The sequence below is a fragment of the Acartia tonsa genome, chromosome 2 (assembly GCF_053477335.1).
Source record: "Acartia tonsa isolate MP-2025a chromosome 2, ASM5347733v1, whole genome shotgun sequence".
NCBI classification, from domain to species: Eukaryota; Metazoa; Arthropoda; class Copepoda; order Calanoida; family Acartiidae; genus Acartia; species Acartia tonsa.
This window is the reverse complement of record NC_137261.1, coordinates 61,105,533-61,122,118: the sequence shown is the minus strand read 5'-3', so window position 1 is coordinate 61,122,118 and position 16,586 is coordinate 61,105,533. Positions and strand designations below refer to the sequence as shown.

Sequence of the window (16,586 nt, the reverse complement as noted above, 5' to 3'; positions counted from 1 at the left end):
GTTTTAGTGATTGTCAATGAACATCTTGTAAGGCCGAATCTTATAAAATATATTGAGCTAGACTATCAGTTAAGGTCAATTCTTAAAATTCCTCTATTATTATGTAATGCTAAGGAAAACCTAACTTTTATGCTATGAAACTTTTTGAATTTGGCTTACTATCTTTATTATAACATAAGTTAATGAATAAAGAATATTCGTGGATAAATTGGCTGGATAGTTTGTCGCCAATATAGCTTGCTAATATGAACCTTATTTATTGGTCAGTTCGATCATCCAAATAGCTCACACTAACCTTTTTGCTAAATCTATCAAGTCTAAACTAATTAATGCCTTGCAATAGCTATTTTTATCAAATAATCTAAATCTCCAGCTCTGTAAATTTTGCAATCTTTTTTATGTTATTTTTATTTTTGCGATACTACCTAGGTTCTATAAGTTTAAAGGGATCCAGGATACCTTTGTTTGATATATTTTGGGCAAAGTAGATAGATCAATAGTGACCTATTCATGGTTACCCGGGCAGAACTGATGAGGATTTAGGTTGTTTATTGTTATAGTAATTTTAATTGTATATTCTATTTTTTTTGATTTTATGACTTTTTTTTGTTTAATTTTTATGCCCAAATAAATATGTTTATGTTTATGTTTATTTATAATATTGTAACATGAGTAATTTTTTGTTGTGTGTATAAAAAACTAAATATCTAATATATTCTAATTGTCTAGGATGAAGATGATGCCAGTTTCGGCGGCAGCAGCGGCGGCAGTTTCAGCCGTGTCCTCGTAGAACTGGATCACCTTGGACTGGTGGCTGTCGGCCAGCCGGCTGAGTTTACCATCCGTGTGCCAGAGGGGGCTGATGCTGAGCTGGCTGTCAGTGTTCAGGGACCAGTGGAGGATATTCCTGTAAAGGTATTGATTAGTAACTCAACAACTAGTGCTTTCCTTCAAAGTGCTTAAAAAGCACTAAAACCCTTTCACCTTATTTCACTTAAAATTAAAGGGGGAGGGTTATTTTTTTTCTCTGCTTAACTCTTCGAGGCTACACAGTAAATAATATAATATAAACTGACATAAAGTAACAAACAAACAAAAAACTTTTTAGGAAGAAACTTCAGAATAAAGTTTGTGCAGTATGGTGGATTGAATCTTTTTTTCTACTTTATATTGTTTAATTCAGTTTTAGGAGGGTGGTGGTAACCTCATCTATGAGAAGCTTCTCTGTAAAGAATTGGTTCAGCAGTTAGCAAGATCTTTCGGTATATACTTACAGACAGACAGACACAAATCCAGTAACTTTCATAAAATGAATAATTTGATCTTTGTAGGTTACTGGAAACGTGAAGAACGGCTTCATAGCCCAATTCATCCCTAACGCCGTTGGCCTTCACGTGGTCTTGGTCGAGTACAATGGAGTCGCAGTTGGCGGAACCCCCTTCTACTCGAAGGCGTATGACAGCGAGGCGGTGGGCGTCTCGGACATCCCCAAGGGACACGTCGGTAAAACAGTCACGTTTGCAGGTAGAGTAGTTTAGACACTGCCATCTAACATTTGACAACATTTTAACCTAACCTAATATATAACAATAAAAAGGGATCTGTGCTAAGATTTATAAAATAACGATATTTATGTCAATAACAATTACTTTTAAATTTCTTAAAACTCCTTTAGCTTTATTTAAAAATCTTAGCATTTTTCACTTTTAATTTTTAACAATTCTAATGTGTAAAAACCGCCTTTCAACTTACAATTCTAACATAACAAGATAAATTATATGTTTTTTTTTGCATTCAAACAGTTTTGAGCATTTGGCCATTTTAAAATTTTTGTGTTGTTTAACATTTTCTAACATTATTAAAATAGGTGTTGGGATACAACATTAAAAAAATTAGTATGTTATATCCGAACTCCTGATTATATAAAGCATGATTTGTTGTTAACACCTTAACCTAACCTAATCTATTTCCACCTTGCGCACCCCTCAGTGGATGCTAGTGATGCTGGAGAAGGCAGTTTGGAGATTTTGGTGTCCTCGCAGGACATGGTGAACGGGGAGGAGGTGAACACACCCACCAGGGTGGAGCCACTCGGCAGTGCTAGATTCCAGGTCATGTTGTACACAAAAAATACAATAATTGAAATATTATTACTGGATGTTACACCAGATTTTCATGCACTCAGACAAAGTAAAACTTGCAGCTGGCTTAAATAACGATACCCCCGTCCACCTCATTTACCCCATCCCCTCGGCTACTACTTGATGAATAAACTGACCAATGAAGGAGGTCCACGTTAGCAAGCTAAATTGATGATAACTTTCTAAATGTTAATATATCCACGTATTCTTTTTCCCTTCACTCAACTTTTTACCAAGGATCTCAAGGGATAAGGCAAAAGGGATAAATTGTTAACCCTTCAGTTGATGAAGATTATTGGTGCAAATGTTTATACTCATTAGACCCAAGCAAAAAATGTTCAAAACTAGGGCCTAAAGTTTTTGAGCTTATGAATAAAAAAACATAATTGTAAAACTTTGGGTACCAGTGTAATTTTCAGTCCAATACTCTAAACAACTAAAACTGGTAATGTTATTGTTTAAAAACACAGTTTTGATTCATATTTTACTCTTCCGGCAAATTTTGTTAACTTCATATAGCTTTATGACTTAACCCTTTTTGGTTGAAGGGATATGGAACGTGGGTCGTTAAATGTTAAACTTTTCACACCTTTCAAAATATTATTTAATTAAAAATAGAATGATAAGGATGGATATATTATTATTTGGATCTAGCACCAGATTTTCATGTTTCTAATAAAGTGAAACTTGCAGCGGGCTTAAATAACGATTTCCCCCTGCTTTTCTCTTTACCTCATCCCATCCCTTCTACTGGATGAACAAACTAACCAAAAAACAAGTTCCATGTTAGCAAGCTAAAATGTCGAAAATTTTTCCCCTGTCATATTCTACATCCATTAGTATAAGGCTAAAAAAAACCTTTCAAATCATATGTGTGTACAATTTGAATTTGAATCAGGTGTCCTATGTTCCTCAAATGATAGGAAATCACAATATTTTTATCACATTCAATGATGAGCCTGTACAAGGTAACCCACTTTAGAATTTTATTCAGCATTGCTACTCTATACCTTTGTTGTTCCATCCTTTTGTGTTTGTGTATGAATGACTGATAATTATTGTGTAATGCTTGGGGTCATAGCAATTATGAAGTATATAATAAACTTTCAATTTGTTAAAAGTATTAGAGTAATATAAACGAATCAATGAGTAAATTTATTTAAGAATATAATAGATTAATGATCTACTTTTGATTTTAGGTTCTCCATTTGTAAGTGAAATAATTCCCTCAACCTCTTCCTTCCTCACCTCAACCCCACGGGCTAACTCCCCCTACACCAACACTGGCCACAACAACCCTTCCTCAAGCAGCCAATACCACTATCTCCAAAACCAAAGTTCCAGATCCTACAACAACAGCAGTCCTGGCATGCGGACAGTTCACATTGACCGGGACCCAAATGAATCAAAAACTTTTCGTGTAATGGAAAAAAACACAGTTGACTCCCATGAGCATAGTAGAAGTAATAGTAATCATAATAATTACTCCACTTCTGCATATCATAACTCTAGTCACTCAGATGCCAGACCTACTGAGTATACCCTAACAACAACCAGTAACACAGGTGGTACTGCCTCTAAGCCTTACTCTAGTCATGAGCAGACTCAATACAGTATGACTGCAGGTGCTGTTAAACCTACCTACACAGAATATAAGGAATCAAAGCATTACTTTCGCCACATAAATGCACAACGTAACCCAGTTGACTCTAAAGACTATCACGACCAGGAAGCCACTTATCATGTCATGAACAATAGTAGTAATAACCAATCACACATCAAGTCTGAAGAATCTCTGTCACCCACTCGCAAGAATCAACTGTTACAGACTGAATTTACTAGCTCCAACCTAGGAGGTGGTAGGATGGGTAGAAGTCCAGTTCCTGGTAAAGATAAGAGAGAAAGAACTGTCCCAATACAGATAGCTGCTGATGATAACATTGACAGCAAAATATTCAGCAGCAGTATCAACAACTTAGGAACATAATTGTTGTACTATGATTATTTGTTTTGTTTTTAAGCATCTTTGATTTTATTGTTTCTCAAATTTTTAAAATTGTTCATTTAAAAATGTTTTACCCTCACCCTTTTCTATTAAAAAACAGGAAGAGACATACAATTCTTTTGTTGTGGGTTGTCTTGAATGAAAATTTGTCAAAATAGGATTTTGCAAACAATTATCTAAAACAGGTCAAAACCGGTTATCATCATCATTAACAACAGTGCACCAACCTCACAAAGCCAGCACCCCAACTCATCGTAATGTCAGGAGCTACATATCTGTGGACAGAGAAATGACGCACTCTCCTGGTGCGGGTTATTACAGTGGAGCAGCTACATTGGGCAATTCAAATCGACTTAAGAAACAACAACAGAACAATTCTCGAGCTTTTTTCAGCCATGACGACCTCTTATCAGCCACAGCTGTTTCCTCGCCACCCCCATCTCCTTACTATTTTGGCAGCAACACTGATCTAAAACAGAAAACCTACAGGAATACCCCAACATATCACCATGAGTCGTCCAGTTATTCAACAGAAAAGTTTGACTCCCCCAACAGCAGAGGGTTAAATAACACAAGCGGTAGGATAAGTGATGGATTGGAGAAAACCGGTTCTACTTCTCATCGTGTACAGAGTCGGGTATCTCGAACTTATGAGTCTAGTCAACATTATAAAGGTAACAAGTGAACTTACAAAATAATATTCAGAAAAAAAGATTTTGTATCATTTTCAAAATTGCACAGTTAGGTGTAAGAGCACTTTTTACTATTAGTAATATATTTTGCATGTGATTTTTGTGTTTTTTTTTGTTTAAAAAAATCCATTTGATCTTATGCCAATATTATCTTTATTTTTCAGGCTACAAGAGCATGTCAGGTAGAATTGCATGATAATGTATAAAGTTTATAGGGTTATTGTGTAGTAATTTTAAAAAAAAAACCTATGAACTTTATTCACATTTTTATTATAAAACAATACTGCATGTGCATGTCTTTTTGCTTGCAATTTTTAAAATGCATGTTTTTTATATTATTGCATGGTTCTAGCTGAAAATTTACAAAAATAAATATTAAATTTCAAAAACCTTTGTTGATAAATTTTCAGGTAGAAATGACTAAGATTGCTAAAACATTGATCACTGCATGCTTTTTTATATTAATTCAGTTTTGAATAAATTTTTCAAAACTTCCTTTTTTTGTATTTCACCAAATTTATTTTGCATGAAACAAACAGTAAAATAAATATGCACTCATTAAAGAGCTTCATAAATTGTTAGGCAAATAGATTTTAGATTACATTTTTTTACATCCTAATATTCTAATTTTATATTTGTTTAGGTTCAAGTAGATATTGATTGCTGATATGCACAGCAAGTTCAATAAATTAAGTGAAAACTGAAGAAGCCATCTCATGGCAATATTATGAACTAAAAGAATGAATAAAATCATTTTAGAGCTTGAATCCCCCCTACTATCCTGCAAATTAATTCTTAAAATTTTTGACAGACTTAATAAAATGACGTTAGTGTTAGCTACCTTTTAACAAAAAAGAACAAAACTTTTTAATGTATTGTTTTTGTTAATTAGAGGAATTTTCCCTCCATTACTAAATCCTGACTTTGTAAATCATAAAAAAATGTAACTCCCTCATTCCTAATGTTAAAAACTAAATATTTGACACTTGAAATTCCTTTTATTACTAATTGTTAATCTTATTATTATAAAATGTATATAAATGTTTTTTTTTATATAATATTGTGTATTAAAATTTATTGGTAATAATATCAAAATTTTAAATTTGTTATTAATTATACTTTTACATAACTTTTAAATAACCTTTTCATTTGATTTAACTAATTTATTTACAACAAAAAGCCACTTTATTTTTGCCTCACATAAACTAATCTTCATAAATATTTTTACAAAAAGTGTAAACATTTTTTTAATAACATACTCCATAAAAAAAATAATATTAATAAAATAAACTTTTATGTTGATATATTCTTTTGATTATAAATGAAACATTTTTAAAAATTGTATGTGCCATTTGAGCAATTTTCTAAGTCAAATTATTTCACTAAAGTCAATTGTTACTTTAAACTTTTTTTCAATTTCAAAATCAAATAACTAAATAATCTTTTTCTTAAAAGTCAATATATTGCATTTTGTTAGGTATTATAATTTTTAATAATAAAAATTTGTTAAATTAAGCAAAATTATTTTTTTGTTGCTGTATTTGTAAGCATTTATAACATATGTATATTAATTCATTATTTCTTAAAACAAATATATTTTCAAAGCGTACAGAAATTATGTGTTTTTAATAATTTTTTCCTTGTTGTATGTAAATATTAAACCAGGGAGAGAAAGGACATTGAGCACATTAGTTTTCTTATACGTTGGCTTCTAAATTTTGGGGTCTCTAATGTCCATGCATTTCAACCAATAATTGTAATCCTCATAAGTTGAAATTTTGTGTATCATTATTGGGGATATACATAAATTTCTAGGCCATTGTGCCACCCCTACATATCCCTGTCTGATAAATAAATCTTTAAACAATAATAATTTTCAAAGACTATCATATAGTCAAAGTTATTCTTATTAGACCAATATTCGAGTATCCCATAAATCTGTATTTATCCATAATCCAGGTATGCATTTTGATATTAAAAAAAAAACTTTTGCTTCGAATATAATAAATTAACAGGAAGTCTTTTTTAAGCATTTTGCTTTTTAACTTTTTTAGCATAAACTTTTTATGTGATAAAATTATCTGATTGGTCTGATTTTTGGAATACTGATTCCTAGGACAAAAAGTACTTTGTTATAAGAGAAGCATGTCTATAATCAAGTCCTAAAAATGTAAGTATGTTCTAAAACAATGTCCTGTATTTGAGCAGTTTTTCAGCACATTTACTTACAATTTTGTTTCGTCCGACTTTTATACATTTATTTTCTGATTAGTCAGTTCTGACACTATTCAAGTTTTAATGTTCGTTTATCGCTTCGCTTTTATGGATGTTGTCATCCTTGTTATATAGGGATTACTTTGAAGCATTTGTGTTTAATGGATATTATTACTTATAATTTACAAACAAGGAATAAGAAAGGATAATATAAATGTCGCCTTTGAGCTATGAAATAATTGCAAGTTTTCTACCTCTGCAAAATAACGCGCGCCCTTTACACTGCATGCACAGCAAATGACGCGCAAAATATACAAATTCTTAACACGCAAACACACCCCTCTCAATAACACATACACCCACACATTGTAGCTTAGAGCAAAAAAACACTAATCTTACAAAACTGTTGCACATGCACAGAAATGAAAAATTTTAGTTGTTATTTTTAACGCTAGGAGCCTTTTTTGCATTACTTGTAATTTCTTAGCATACTTTGAATTAAATACAAATAGTTTAAAAGTGTTTTTTAAATTAAGAAAATATTGGCAATGACATCAAATAAGTTTTTAATGAGAATTACAATGTTTTATAAAAAAAGAAATATTATAAAATTTTAATAAATATATATAAATTTGAACAATTATTAAATTTCGTTTTCAAAGTATTTTTTGTACTCATGCAGTATGCATTCCATTTATGAAGCTGTACGTTAAGATAATGGTCTTAATCAAACAGCAATAGAGTGCGAGATGAAGGGAGGCTAATACCCTTTCCCCCCTTATATGTGGAAAATAACTAACTTTGCCCCCCCTCCTCCACCAAACAGATAGATTGACCTTCAGATCAAAAATGCAATTGCAGGTTATTTTGCCGCTTCGCGCCAATAAGACTTGTCATTTTTTCAGCTACCAATTTTTAATAAGTTATTTACGTTGAACTTTTAAAAGCAGGTAAATGTAAAGGACTTTTTGTACAATTTAAACTTTTTATTTTAGAAAATAAACATAATCAACCTCTTTAATTTTATATATATAATAACCTTTGTTTTTAAGTTTTTTCTACTAAAAATTAAAAACAATTGTAATTTTCGTATATTTGAAGCTGGAAGAACTTTTTTTAGAAAATGACCTGGAAAATCCCCTTTTTTCACATACAGAAATTAAGATATCTGAATAAACCCTCACATTTATTGGTCAGGCCGTTTATCCAGTAAGAGGGGAGGGGATTGGGTAAAAGAGGATGATAGGGGAGATCTTTACTTTAATCTTTACGATACAACAAGTAATAATAAATCTATTTCTCGTATTCATTCGAATCCGGTGGATAGGAACCGGTTCTCATCCATACGAAAAAAACTATGTCTAGCATCGTATTATATCCAGCTTTCTACGAATATAAAAATGTACAATCATAAGATTAAAACCAGCCCAGCCAGAAAGTAGCGTCACTATCGCGCTACTATAGCGCACGATATCGTGTAGCAATCGAGCACGAGTTCTTACGATATCGCTAAATAGTCGTCCAATGCACATCGACGATATGTTACTATAAATGGTCGAAAAGGTACTTAGAGCTGAGCGATACACCTACGAACTCGTAAGCGATATCGTAAGTATCGCGCGCGATGTCGTACCAAAATTGTAAATATAAAGTACATTAAAAAATTTATTTAACATTGTGTAGTTTTAGGTAGGGAAATGGTTACGTAAAACAACAATATTCATAACATAAACTAATTTTACTTTCCATACAGAAAGAGAGAGAGAGAGAGAGAAAGAGAGGGTGATTATCTTTATGTTTCCTCTGAAATTATAAGGGTGATTTTAAATCTGTTTCCATTATAATTATAATTGTGAGGAACTTGAAATTTCTTACATGATTTATCTTATTTTAATTGGCATTTAGACATTTTTGTACACTTGCTGTGGTTTAAAATGAAAATGATTAAAAAAAATTTTTTTATCCATAAAAGACCATTAACACATTATGATTTTATGTTATACCAGTTTTTAATTTATTTTGTTTGAAAACAGAAAGATTTTAATTGTCTATACAAAGTAATGTGAATACCTAGTGGCCAATTTATAAACTATATTTCTCACACAATGATTTTGAAATTGTTGGTTGTGTGTCTGTTTGTATGTGTGTGTTGACAAACATAAAATGCGAGATACATACGATAGTCACGATTTTTACTACAAATTCGAATTAATCTCTTTAAAATCGTAAATTCGATTTTTGCTATAATATAGTAAATATCTCCTTACGATTTTCCTTACGACGTTTCTGGCTGGGAGTGTTTTAGCCCCTAGGTGCCGTATCCGCGGAAAGCCGTTTATAATACGATTAAAGAAATAACTATTATTTAACAATTTTGTATATAAGAGTAATAAAATGTCGTCATACATCTGGAATTTATAAAAAAAATACAATAAGTAATAAAAAAATATGGTAGTTTTAGAAAATAAATTTTCCATGTAGAAAAAAAGATACCTATTCGAGAGGACGTCCAAGCTTTTTTTGAGAGGGGGGGGGGGTAGATAATTTTTTCTTTAATATCTATAGGTTGCGTGAATTTTTAATAAAAAGAAGATAATGGCAATATATCAATTCAAACATAATTGTGAAAAATATTCTTTGTTCCCTTAACATGTTGAAGGGTTATTGTTGTGCTACTTTTTATGAATTATTTACATATCAAATATATTAAATGTAAAATATGTTTTTTTAAATTGCTTGATTAATAAACAGGGATCTATTTTAAAAGTCGTCTTTGATATGTGATTTCCTCAAAATTTAATATTCAAAGATATAGATCAATTTGCACAATATTTTCATGTACTCTGATAAAGTGACGCTTGCAGCTGGCTAACATAGCGATACCCCCATTAAACCCCTTTACCCCATCCCCTCCCTTCTTACTGAATGAACGAACTGACCAATAAGTGATGTCCATACTTGCAAGATATATTGACGACAATTTTTTCCCTGTCAATATATCCAAGTATATTCTATCTATAGCCATTTTTATATCCTATTGTCCTATCCGTGGTAAAAGGGTAATTCAAGAGATAACAATCGTAAACTCTGAATTTGTGTAACAACTTATCATGTTCACACAAAACTGTGCAAATTTTTGGCAGGTATACTCTCAAAATTAGTAATGTAGTTCTACTTCAATGGATATATTATTACTTGGATGTTGCACCAGATGTTCATATACTCTGATAAAGGGATGCTCGTAGGCTTGTAGCTAAAATAACTATACCTCCCTCTTTGACCCCTTTACCAAATTCCCATTCCTCTTATTAGATGAACGAACTAACCAATAAATAATGAGGTCCATATTAGGAAGCCAAATTAAAGGCAGTTTTCCCCTTTCTACATATCCTATATTCATTTTAGTTTTTTATCAACCCTGAAGCATATAACTATACAGTGCAGTGGTTACATAAACTAGTGTCTTCTCCCTAAGCCTGATGGGCCATTTTCTCTTGGGGCTACAAATTAAATATATGATGGTGAGGGTCATCGAACCCTCCCTTCAAATATCCTAACCCTTCCATGGACCAATAAAAACTTTCTAGTCAAGCCGTTGATGTACAGACAAACATACTTTTACTTCAGTATATAGAATTTATCTATGTTAAAATTGAAATAATTTTATTTTTATATCTTTTGAATGGCAAATGGTATTTTTTAATCATTTATCAGAAATGCCCATTTTTATTTAAATGAAAAAGAATTGTTGACACATTGCTTTTAAATTTGACATGGTTTTCAAGATAGGTGTTAATCTATCATCTATGGTCCGATTTTGAACAGTAGATATTTTGTACATATTGGTCTTACAAATATTTTGAAATAGTTTAGTAAATTAAATGTTCAAAGAATAGTTATTTATCGTAGCGTACTATAGACAGCTTTCTGCGGATTTAAATATAAAAATATAAGATAAAACCAGTTGTGTTAGTTCAGGCCTTAAGTTTCTGATTTTCATTTTTATATTTGTAGAAAATTGTCTGTAATACGATGTTCTACATGATTTTTCAGTTTGGCTGAGAACCTGTTCTAATCCAACGGATATTAATCGGTTTGGAAGCCATACTGGAAAAGCGATTATTTAAATCAACTAGTAAGTGTGTTGTACATTTCCGGTATACTTAGTCTTTGTCATCGGTTCTAATTAATTTTGGTTGGTTTTGCAAAAACCTTTTTTTGTGTATCAGTAGCAACTTTTGGTAGAGTCTAAGGACAATTGAGTATACTCAAATGATAGCACAACACAAGGCTAAAAATGTTAATAGCCTGCTCTCATAGTTAGTAATAAAAAAGCTCTTAAATCCACTTTTCGCAGACCAGTTTCTAGATAAGCATCTGACAAATTTGCAGAACTATATCTGAACTAACTATCTTTATAATAGATATATTGTGAGATAGATAAACAATTAGTTGGATAGAAATAGTATATGTGACAAATGGACAGTTAGTGGGATAGAAAATAGCAGAGAATAGAGATATATCTAAACAATTTTTAAATATGCTTTACTTAAACAGTTGAAATCAAAGAAATACATCAAACTGTATTTTTAATATTTTATTTAATTAAAATTAACGTCCTTAATTGACGTTATACATAGAATAATTATCTTTTTTTATCAAAACAGTTATTTATAGCATCGTATAATAGACAGCTTTCCGCGGATATTAAAATGAAAAATAATAACATATAAACCAGCATTAGTTTCATAATTTTTATTTTAGTATCCTTTGGAAAACTGTCTGTAATAATGCTTTCATTCAGTATGACTGAAAACTGGTTCCAAACCAACGGATATTAATCAGTTTCGAAGCCATACTGGAAAATAATCTGAAAGGTACAAAAATGTTCATTTTATTTTTTAAAGATTTTGATTTTGAAATCCTCAGGAATCTTAAGGGATGAGACAATGGGCGATAAATTAACCGATTTCTCTTATTTTAAGAAACAATATTACCCTGTTGATTAAAATAATAGTTTGGAAACTGCTAATTTTAGCCAACTAATCGAGATTTAACAAAATTAACCCTCTTTTTAAGTCAACTAATAAGAGAACTTGTAACTTTTGATACCAGTTTAAATTATATTTCAATGCCCCCCACCCCCCTCCCTGGAAATACTTTTCTGTCAAAGATTTGAAAGGCGATATATACAATAAGATATATACGTTTTCCGGAATTTTTAAGTTAGGGGGAGATTTGAAATCTGCATCAAATTTTGAGGTTTTTTTTTATAAAATTCGTTTTTCTATAATTCTTTATCTAAAAGCGGAAATGCAATTTAAGTTAATTAATTTTGGCATCTGTGATTGGTGGATTTAAAAAATCTGCGCTCTGATTGGATGGCGTACATCATTTAACCAATTAGAGCGCAGGTAGTTTAGAATCCACCTATCCTATTGGTCAAAATTTATTAGATAAAGAATTATACAAAAAAAGAATTTTATAAAAAATCCTTAAAATTAAAACATTAAAATTCTGGAAAACTTATATATCTTAATATACAAGTTGGTTTGATACAGAGTTCTTAAAAAACGACAGCATTTAACACAGTCAATTTATTTAGAACCAAAGTCGTGTTGTACATCTCCTCTACCTTTCTCGATTATGGTTCAAGGGGGGTGTCTCAATTACTAAGAGCAATATTTGGATATATTGACAGGGAAGAATTTATCATCAATTAAGCTCGCTAATATGGACCTTATCTATTGGTTAATTTGTTTATCCAGTGTTTAATAATTGCAATTTTAATGACGTTTTTAAATGGCTAAATGTCAGGCTCAGCAATGGCAAAGACGTACAAGCTTTTTTCTTTTAGGGGTATAAAATGAGGTGATTTAAAGGTTTTAAGGAGAAAATCTAAGTATTTTTAAAATCAATTTTTAGGTAGATTCACATTTGAGGGTAAAAAACACATCTTTACCCCCACCCTTGGACTTCTATGATTAATGGTCACTAATACCAACAGGTTTAAATGAAAGGTACTATACTACTAATGTTGATTTTTAAAATACTTGCCGTTGCGTATAAACATCATTTAATGGGACCAATATATCAAAATTTTATCTAAAATTAAAGATGTAAGATGTTAAATTAAGAGTATGACGGAATTTCAAAAGAAGAGGCAGAAGGGGGGGGGGGAAGTTGAAATTTACTGTGAATTTTATGGTTCCCTAATTTTTGTTGTAAAATCCATCCCTCTTTCGTTGGGTTAAAGCTTTAAGGACTTTATCATGATTGATTGGCCGCTAAAAATTTGTTTTTATATATAGAATAGGGTTAGTTTTGTTTATCATAAACAAGGGTGTATGTCAGTTTAGCGTGCTAAAAATAATCACACTAACATTTTAAGAATGGCTTTTAAACATATTTATTAGAGCTGGTTCTGAGCCATACTGAAAAATCATGTACAGCATCGAATTACTGATAATTTTCAACAATCATAGGATTAATACCAGTTTTAATTTTATAACGTTTCATTTTAATATTCGCTGAAAATGTCTATAATACGATTCGATAAAAAAAATATTATATTTGATGTAAGCCTAGCATATTGTTTTGAAATGTTATAGTACAAGGTTTAAATCATTTCTCTGACACTTTTGTGTCTTATCTTATTTTTTAGTAGCGAAGCTACTCTATAATTTACTTTGTTTGACCGGACGTCTGTCAGTCAGTAACGTTAGTGGGAAAATAGGATTTTCTCGGATACTTTTCAAGATTTCCTAAACCAATGTACAAACATATATAATAAAACATAATATTACATGTGAGAGGTATTGAAAATGGAGCCCCCCCCCCCCCCCTTCTTACATTAAAGGCCTTTTACTTTCTATTTATTAAAGGATTTTTAGAAATTTGCTTACAATTAAATATGCTATAATATGACGATTTACTAACAATTTCTGCCCCTCCCACAAAAATAATTTCTAAGAAGATTGTTAACTGTGCTGCTTATGTTAATTATAGTTCTTGTTTATCTATATAAATCTAAACCATCGTTTACATTAATTTCTGACACTTTAGTGCCTTATCATTATTATCATCGATATGTTAGTGGATGCTGCACCGAATTTTCACGTACTCTTGTAAAAGGATGCTCGCAGCTGGCTAAGATTAATTATTTACCCCATCCTTCCCCACCTAATGAATGAAGGAACTGAACAATAAATAAATAATATATTAGCCAGCTAAATTTACGAAAATTTTTCCCCTGTCAATTTATTCACGTATATCCTATATCCATTATTAATATGGAATGTCCTTATCAAGATTTTATTACCAGTGAAGCTACTTTATATGTAGGGTACGTTTGTCCGTGCAGATGAATGGATAGCTCTGATTCATAAATTTTATTTTCGTCGCGTTACATATATTTCAATCCCTAAAAAAATTGTTACTAATTGTATATATGCAATACAAATTATAAAGATATATGTTCGTCTGTCTCGCCAAAAAAAGTACTTATTTTTCCATAATTGTCTCATAATTGTGTCTTAAAATCTTATTTCTAAGCAATTTAATAATAATTTAGATCCTTAAGTTTCGCTTTTATGGTAGCTGTCATCCTTGTTTATATCAATATCTTCTCATCTATAAAAGTTTAAAACATAACGAAGACAATTATGATCATAAAAAGTGAAGCAATAATAAGATTATATTATTCTTGATGAAAAAACAATAATGTATTTTATGGACAAAAATAACTGAATGTCATATTTTTGACTAGCGGATACGCCCCAAGAGGCCAATAGGGGCACTTGAGGAGAGGGGAGTTGAATTCGATAACTCAAATTTTAATTTAGGTTTAAAAGAAATATTGAAAAAATTGTTTTGGAAGGTGTCCTACTTTATTAGGTACCGATAAAAAAAGAACTGTCTACATCAACTAACTGAAGATCGGCTTCGCTTGATAAAATATGTTTCTAAAATTGTATTAGCTTTTAATTGTAAGCTTTCTCCTAATTCGTCTTTTTAAAAGCGAAGTTTTTATATAATTAGGTTTTCTTCGTATGTCCCTAACGGATAACCTTTTTACTTGTACTTTCGAAGTGGGAATTTTGTAATATCACTATTCTGACAGGCACAGGTTGACAGTAAACTAAGTCATCCAACTGTAGTTCAAACTAGATATAGGTTACAGGTATGATCATGCAGATCCTGAGCCTCCAAGTGTCCGACGTCTTTATACAGCTTATTTAACCTTTATTGAAACTTAATTTTGATAATTTTAAACTTATAGGAAACAGAAGGGTAAATTTTGTTTATCATTACTGGAGAATGAGATTATTCATTGTCTTATCCCTTAAGATCCCTAACTAACCTATTGTGGATAATGTTCAAACTAATAGATTGATTTTCATTACACATTAAAGTAAATTCATAGAGGAGGTACGAGCCACGGTGTTGTGACCCTGTGATATCAGCAAATTGTGCTGGAAATATGAACACAACCAAGTCGCTAAAAAAGGGCAGAAAGCAGTATGCTAGCACAGCAAACGAAAAGAGTCTCCATCACTTGGGTCAGGTAATTGTCTGGATTATACATCTATGCATTTATTGGTGGTGCTAATTAATCTATAAATCCAACTAAAATTTATGAATATTTGTGTATATTATGATGGGTAGATGATATATATATTTTGTATGAAAGACCCCTTACCATGCCACTACTATTAAAAATCAATTTAATAGGACACTCATTAATTTAGTTCGTTTGATAGTATATAATCTTTAAACAAGTCAATGGACCTTAAAATGATAAAAGTGAACAAAAATACTCTTTGAAGATTTCCTAGCAGACTAAAAGATTCTTCACCACATGGGCATAAAGTTGTCTGGATTATACAATATACATATTATACATTTTATTGCTCATAAAATAAAATTGAGTAGTCTCCCTTTAAAAATCAATTTCGACATCATTGAGCCACTACTGATCTGTGAACTAACCCAGGGGAAACGTATGTGCTATGCCAGGTGCGTGATTATAGGCCGTAAATCTTGATTATGAAGTTTTCTTATAATATAAGATATAATTTGTCTATGTTGAGAACCGATATGTTACATTGTAAAGAAGAACCATTTTGGTTCAGTGGTTAGCGAGATCCTTTGGTACAAACAGACACATTGAGCCCGTTACTTTACAATAAAGATTAAAGGACATGTGAAGAAAGTATTCTTAAATTCCCTGAAATGAAAACACACATAGAGAGAAAGATGATGAATTTCATGTGACCCAGAAACCTTTCATATATCTATCTATCTATCTATCTATCTATCTATCTATCTATCTATCTATCTATCTATCTATATATCTATCTATCTATCTATCTATCTATCTATCTATCTATCTATCTATCTATCTATCTATTTATCTATCTATCTATCTATCTATCTATATATCTATCTATCTATCTATCTATCTATCTATCTATCTATCTATTTATCTATCTATCTATCTATCTATCTATCTATCTATTTATCTATCTATCT

The 16,586-nt window shown here is 31.1% G+C and overlaps 2 protein-coding genes across 3 annotated transcripts in view; both read left to right on the top strand.

The window, feature by feature from the left end:
* The window catches only part of LOC145312647 (filamin-A-like), a 218,378-nt gene extending 214,250 nt beyond the window's left edge, over nucleotides 1–4,128 (top strand). Inside the window, exons 38-42 of the mRNA XM_080151908.1 lie at nucleotides 730–915; nucleotides 1,332–1,524; nucleotides 1,990–2,111; nucleotides 3,040–3,109; nucleotides 3,341–4,128. Of these exons, the coding sequence (XP_080008034.1) occupies nucleotides 730–915; nucleotides 1,332–1,524; nucleotides 1,990–2,111; nucleotides 3,040–3,109; nucleotides 3,341–4,128 (1,359 nt within the window). The remainder of the gene's footprint in view (nucleotides 1–729; nucleotides 916–1,331; nucleotides 1,525–1,989; nucleotides 2,112–3,039; nucleotides 3,110–3,340) is intronic.
* Nucleotides 4,129–4,292: 164 nt separating this feature from the next.
* Nucleotides 4,293–6,453, top strand: LOC145312278 (uncharacterized). 2 transcript variants are annotated; one of them, XM_080151517.1, is made up of 3 exons: nucleotides 4,293–4,820; nucleotides 5,003–5,020; nucleotides 5,482–6,453. In XM_080151517.1, the coding sequence occupies exons 1-3, from the start codon at nucleotides 4,436–4,438 to the stop codon at nucleotides 5,496–5,498; spliced, it is 420 nt and encodes a 139-aa protein (XP_080007643.1). In that variant the 5' UTR covers nucleotides 4,293–4,435; the 3' UTR covers nucleotides 5,499–6,453. The 2 variants fall into 2 exon arrangements, with proteins under 2 accessions (XP_080007643.1, XP_080007644.1); XM_080151518.1 differs by lacking the exon at nucleotides 5,003–5,020 and having other exon boundaries at nucleotides 4,294–4,820.
* The last annotated feature ends 10,133 nt before the right edge of the window (nucleotides 6,454–16,586 follow it).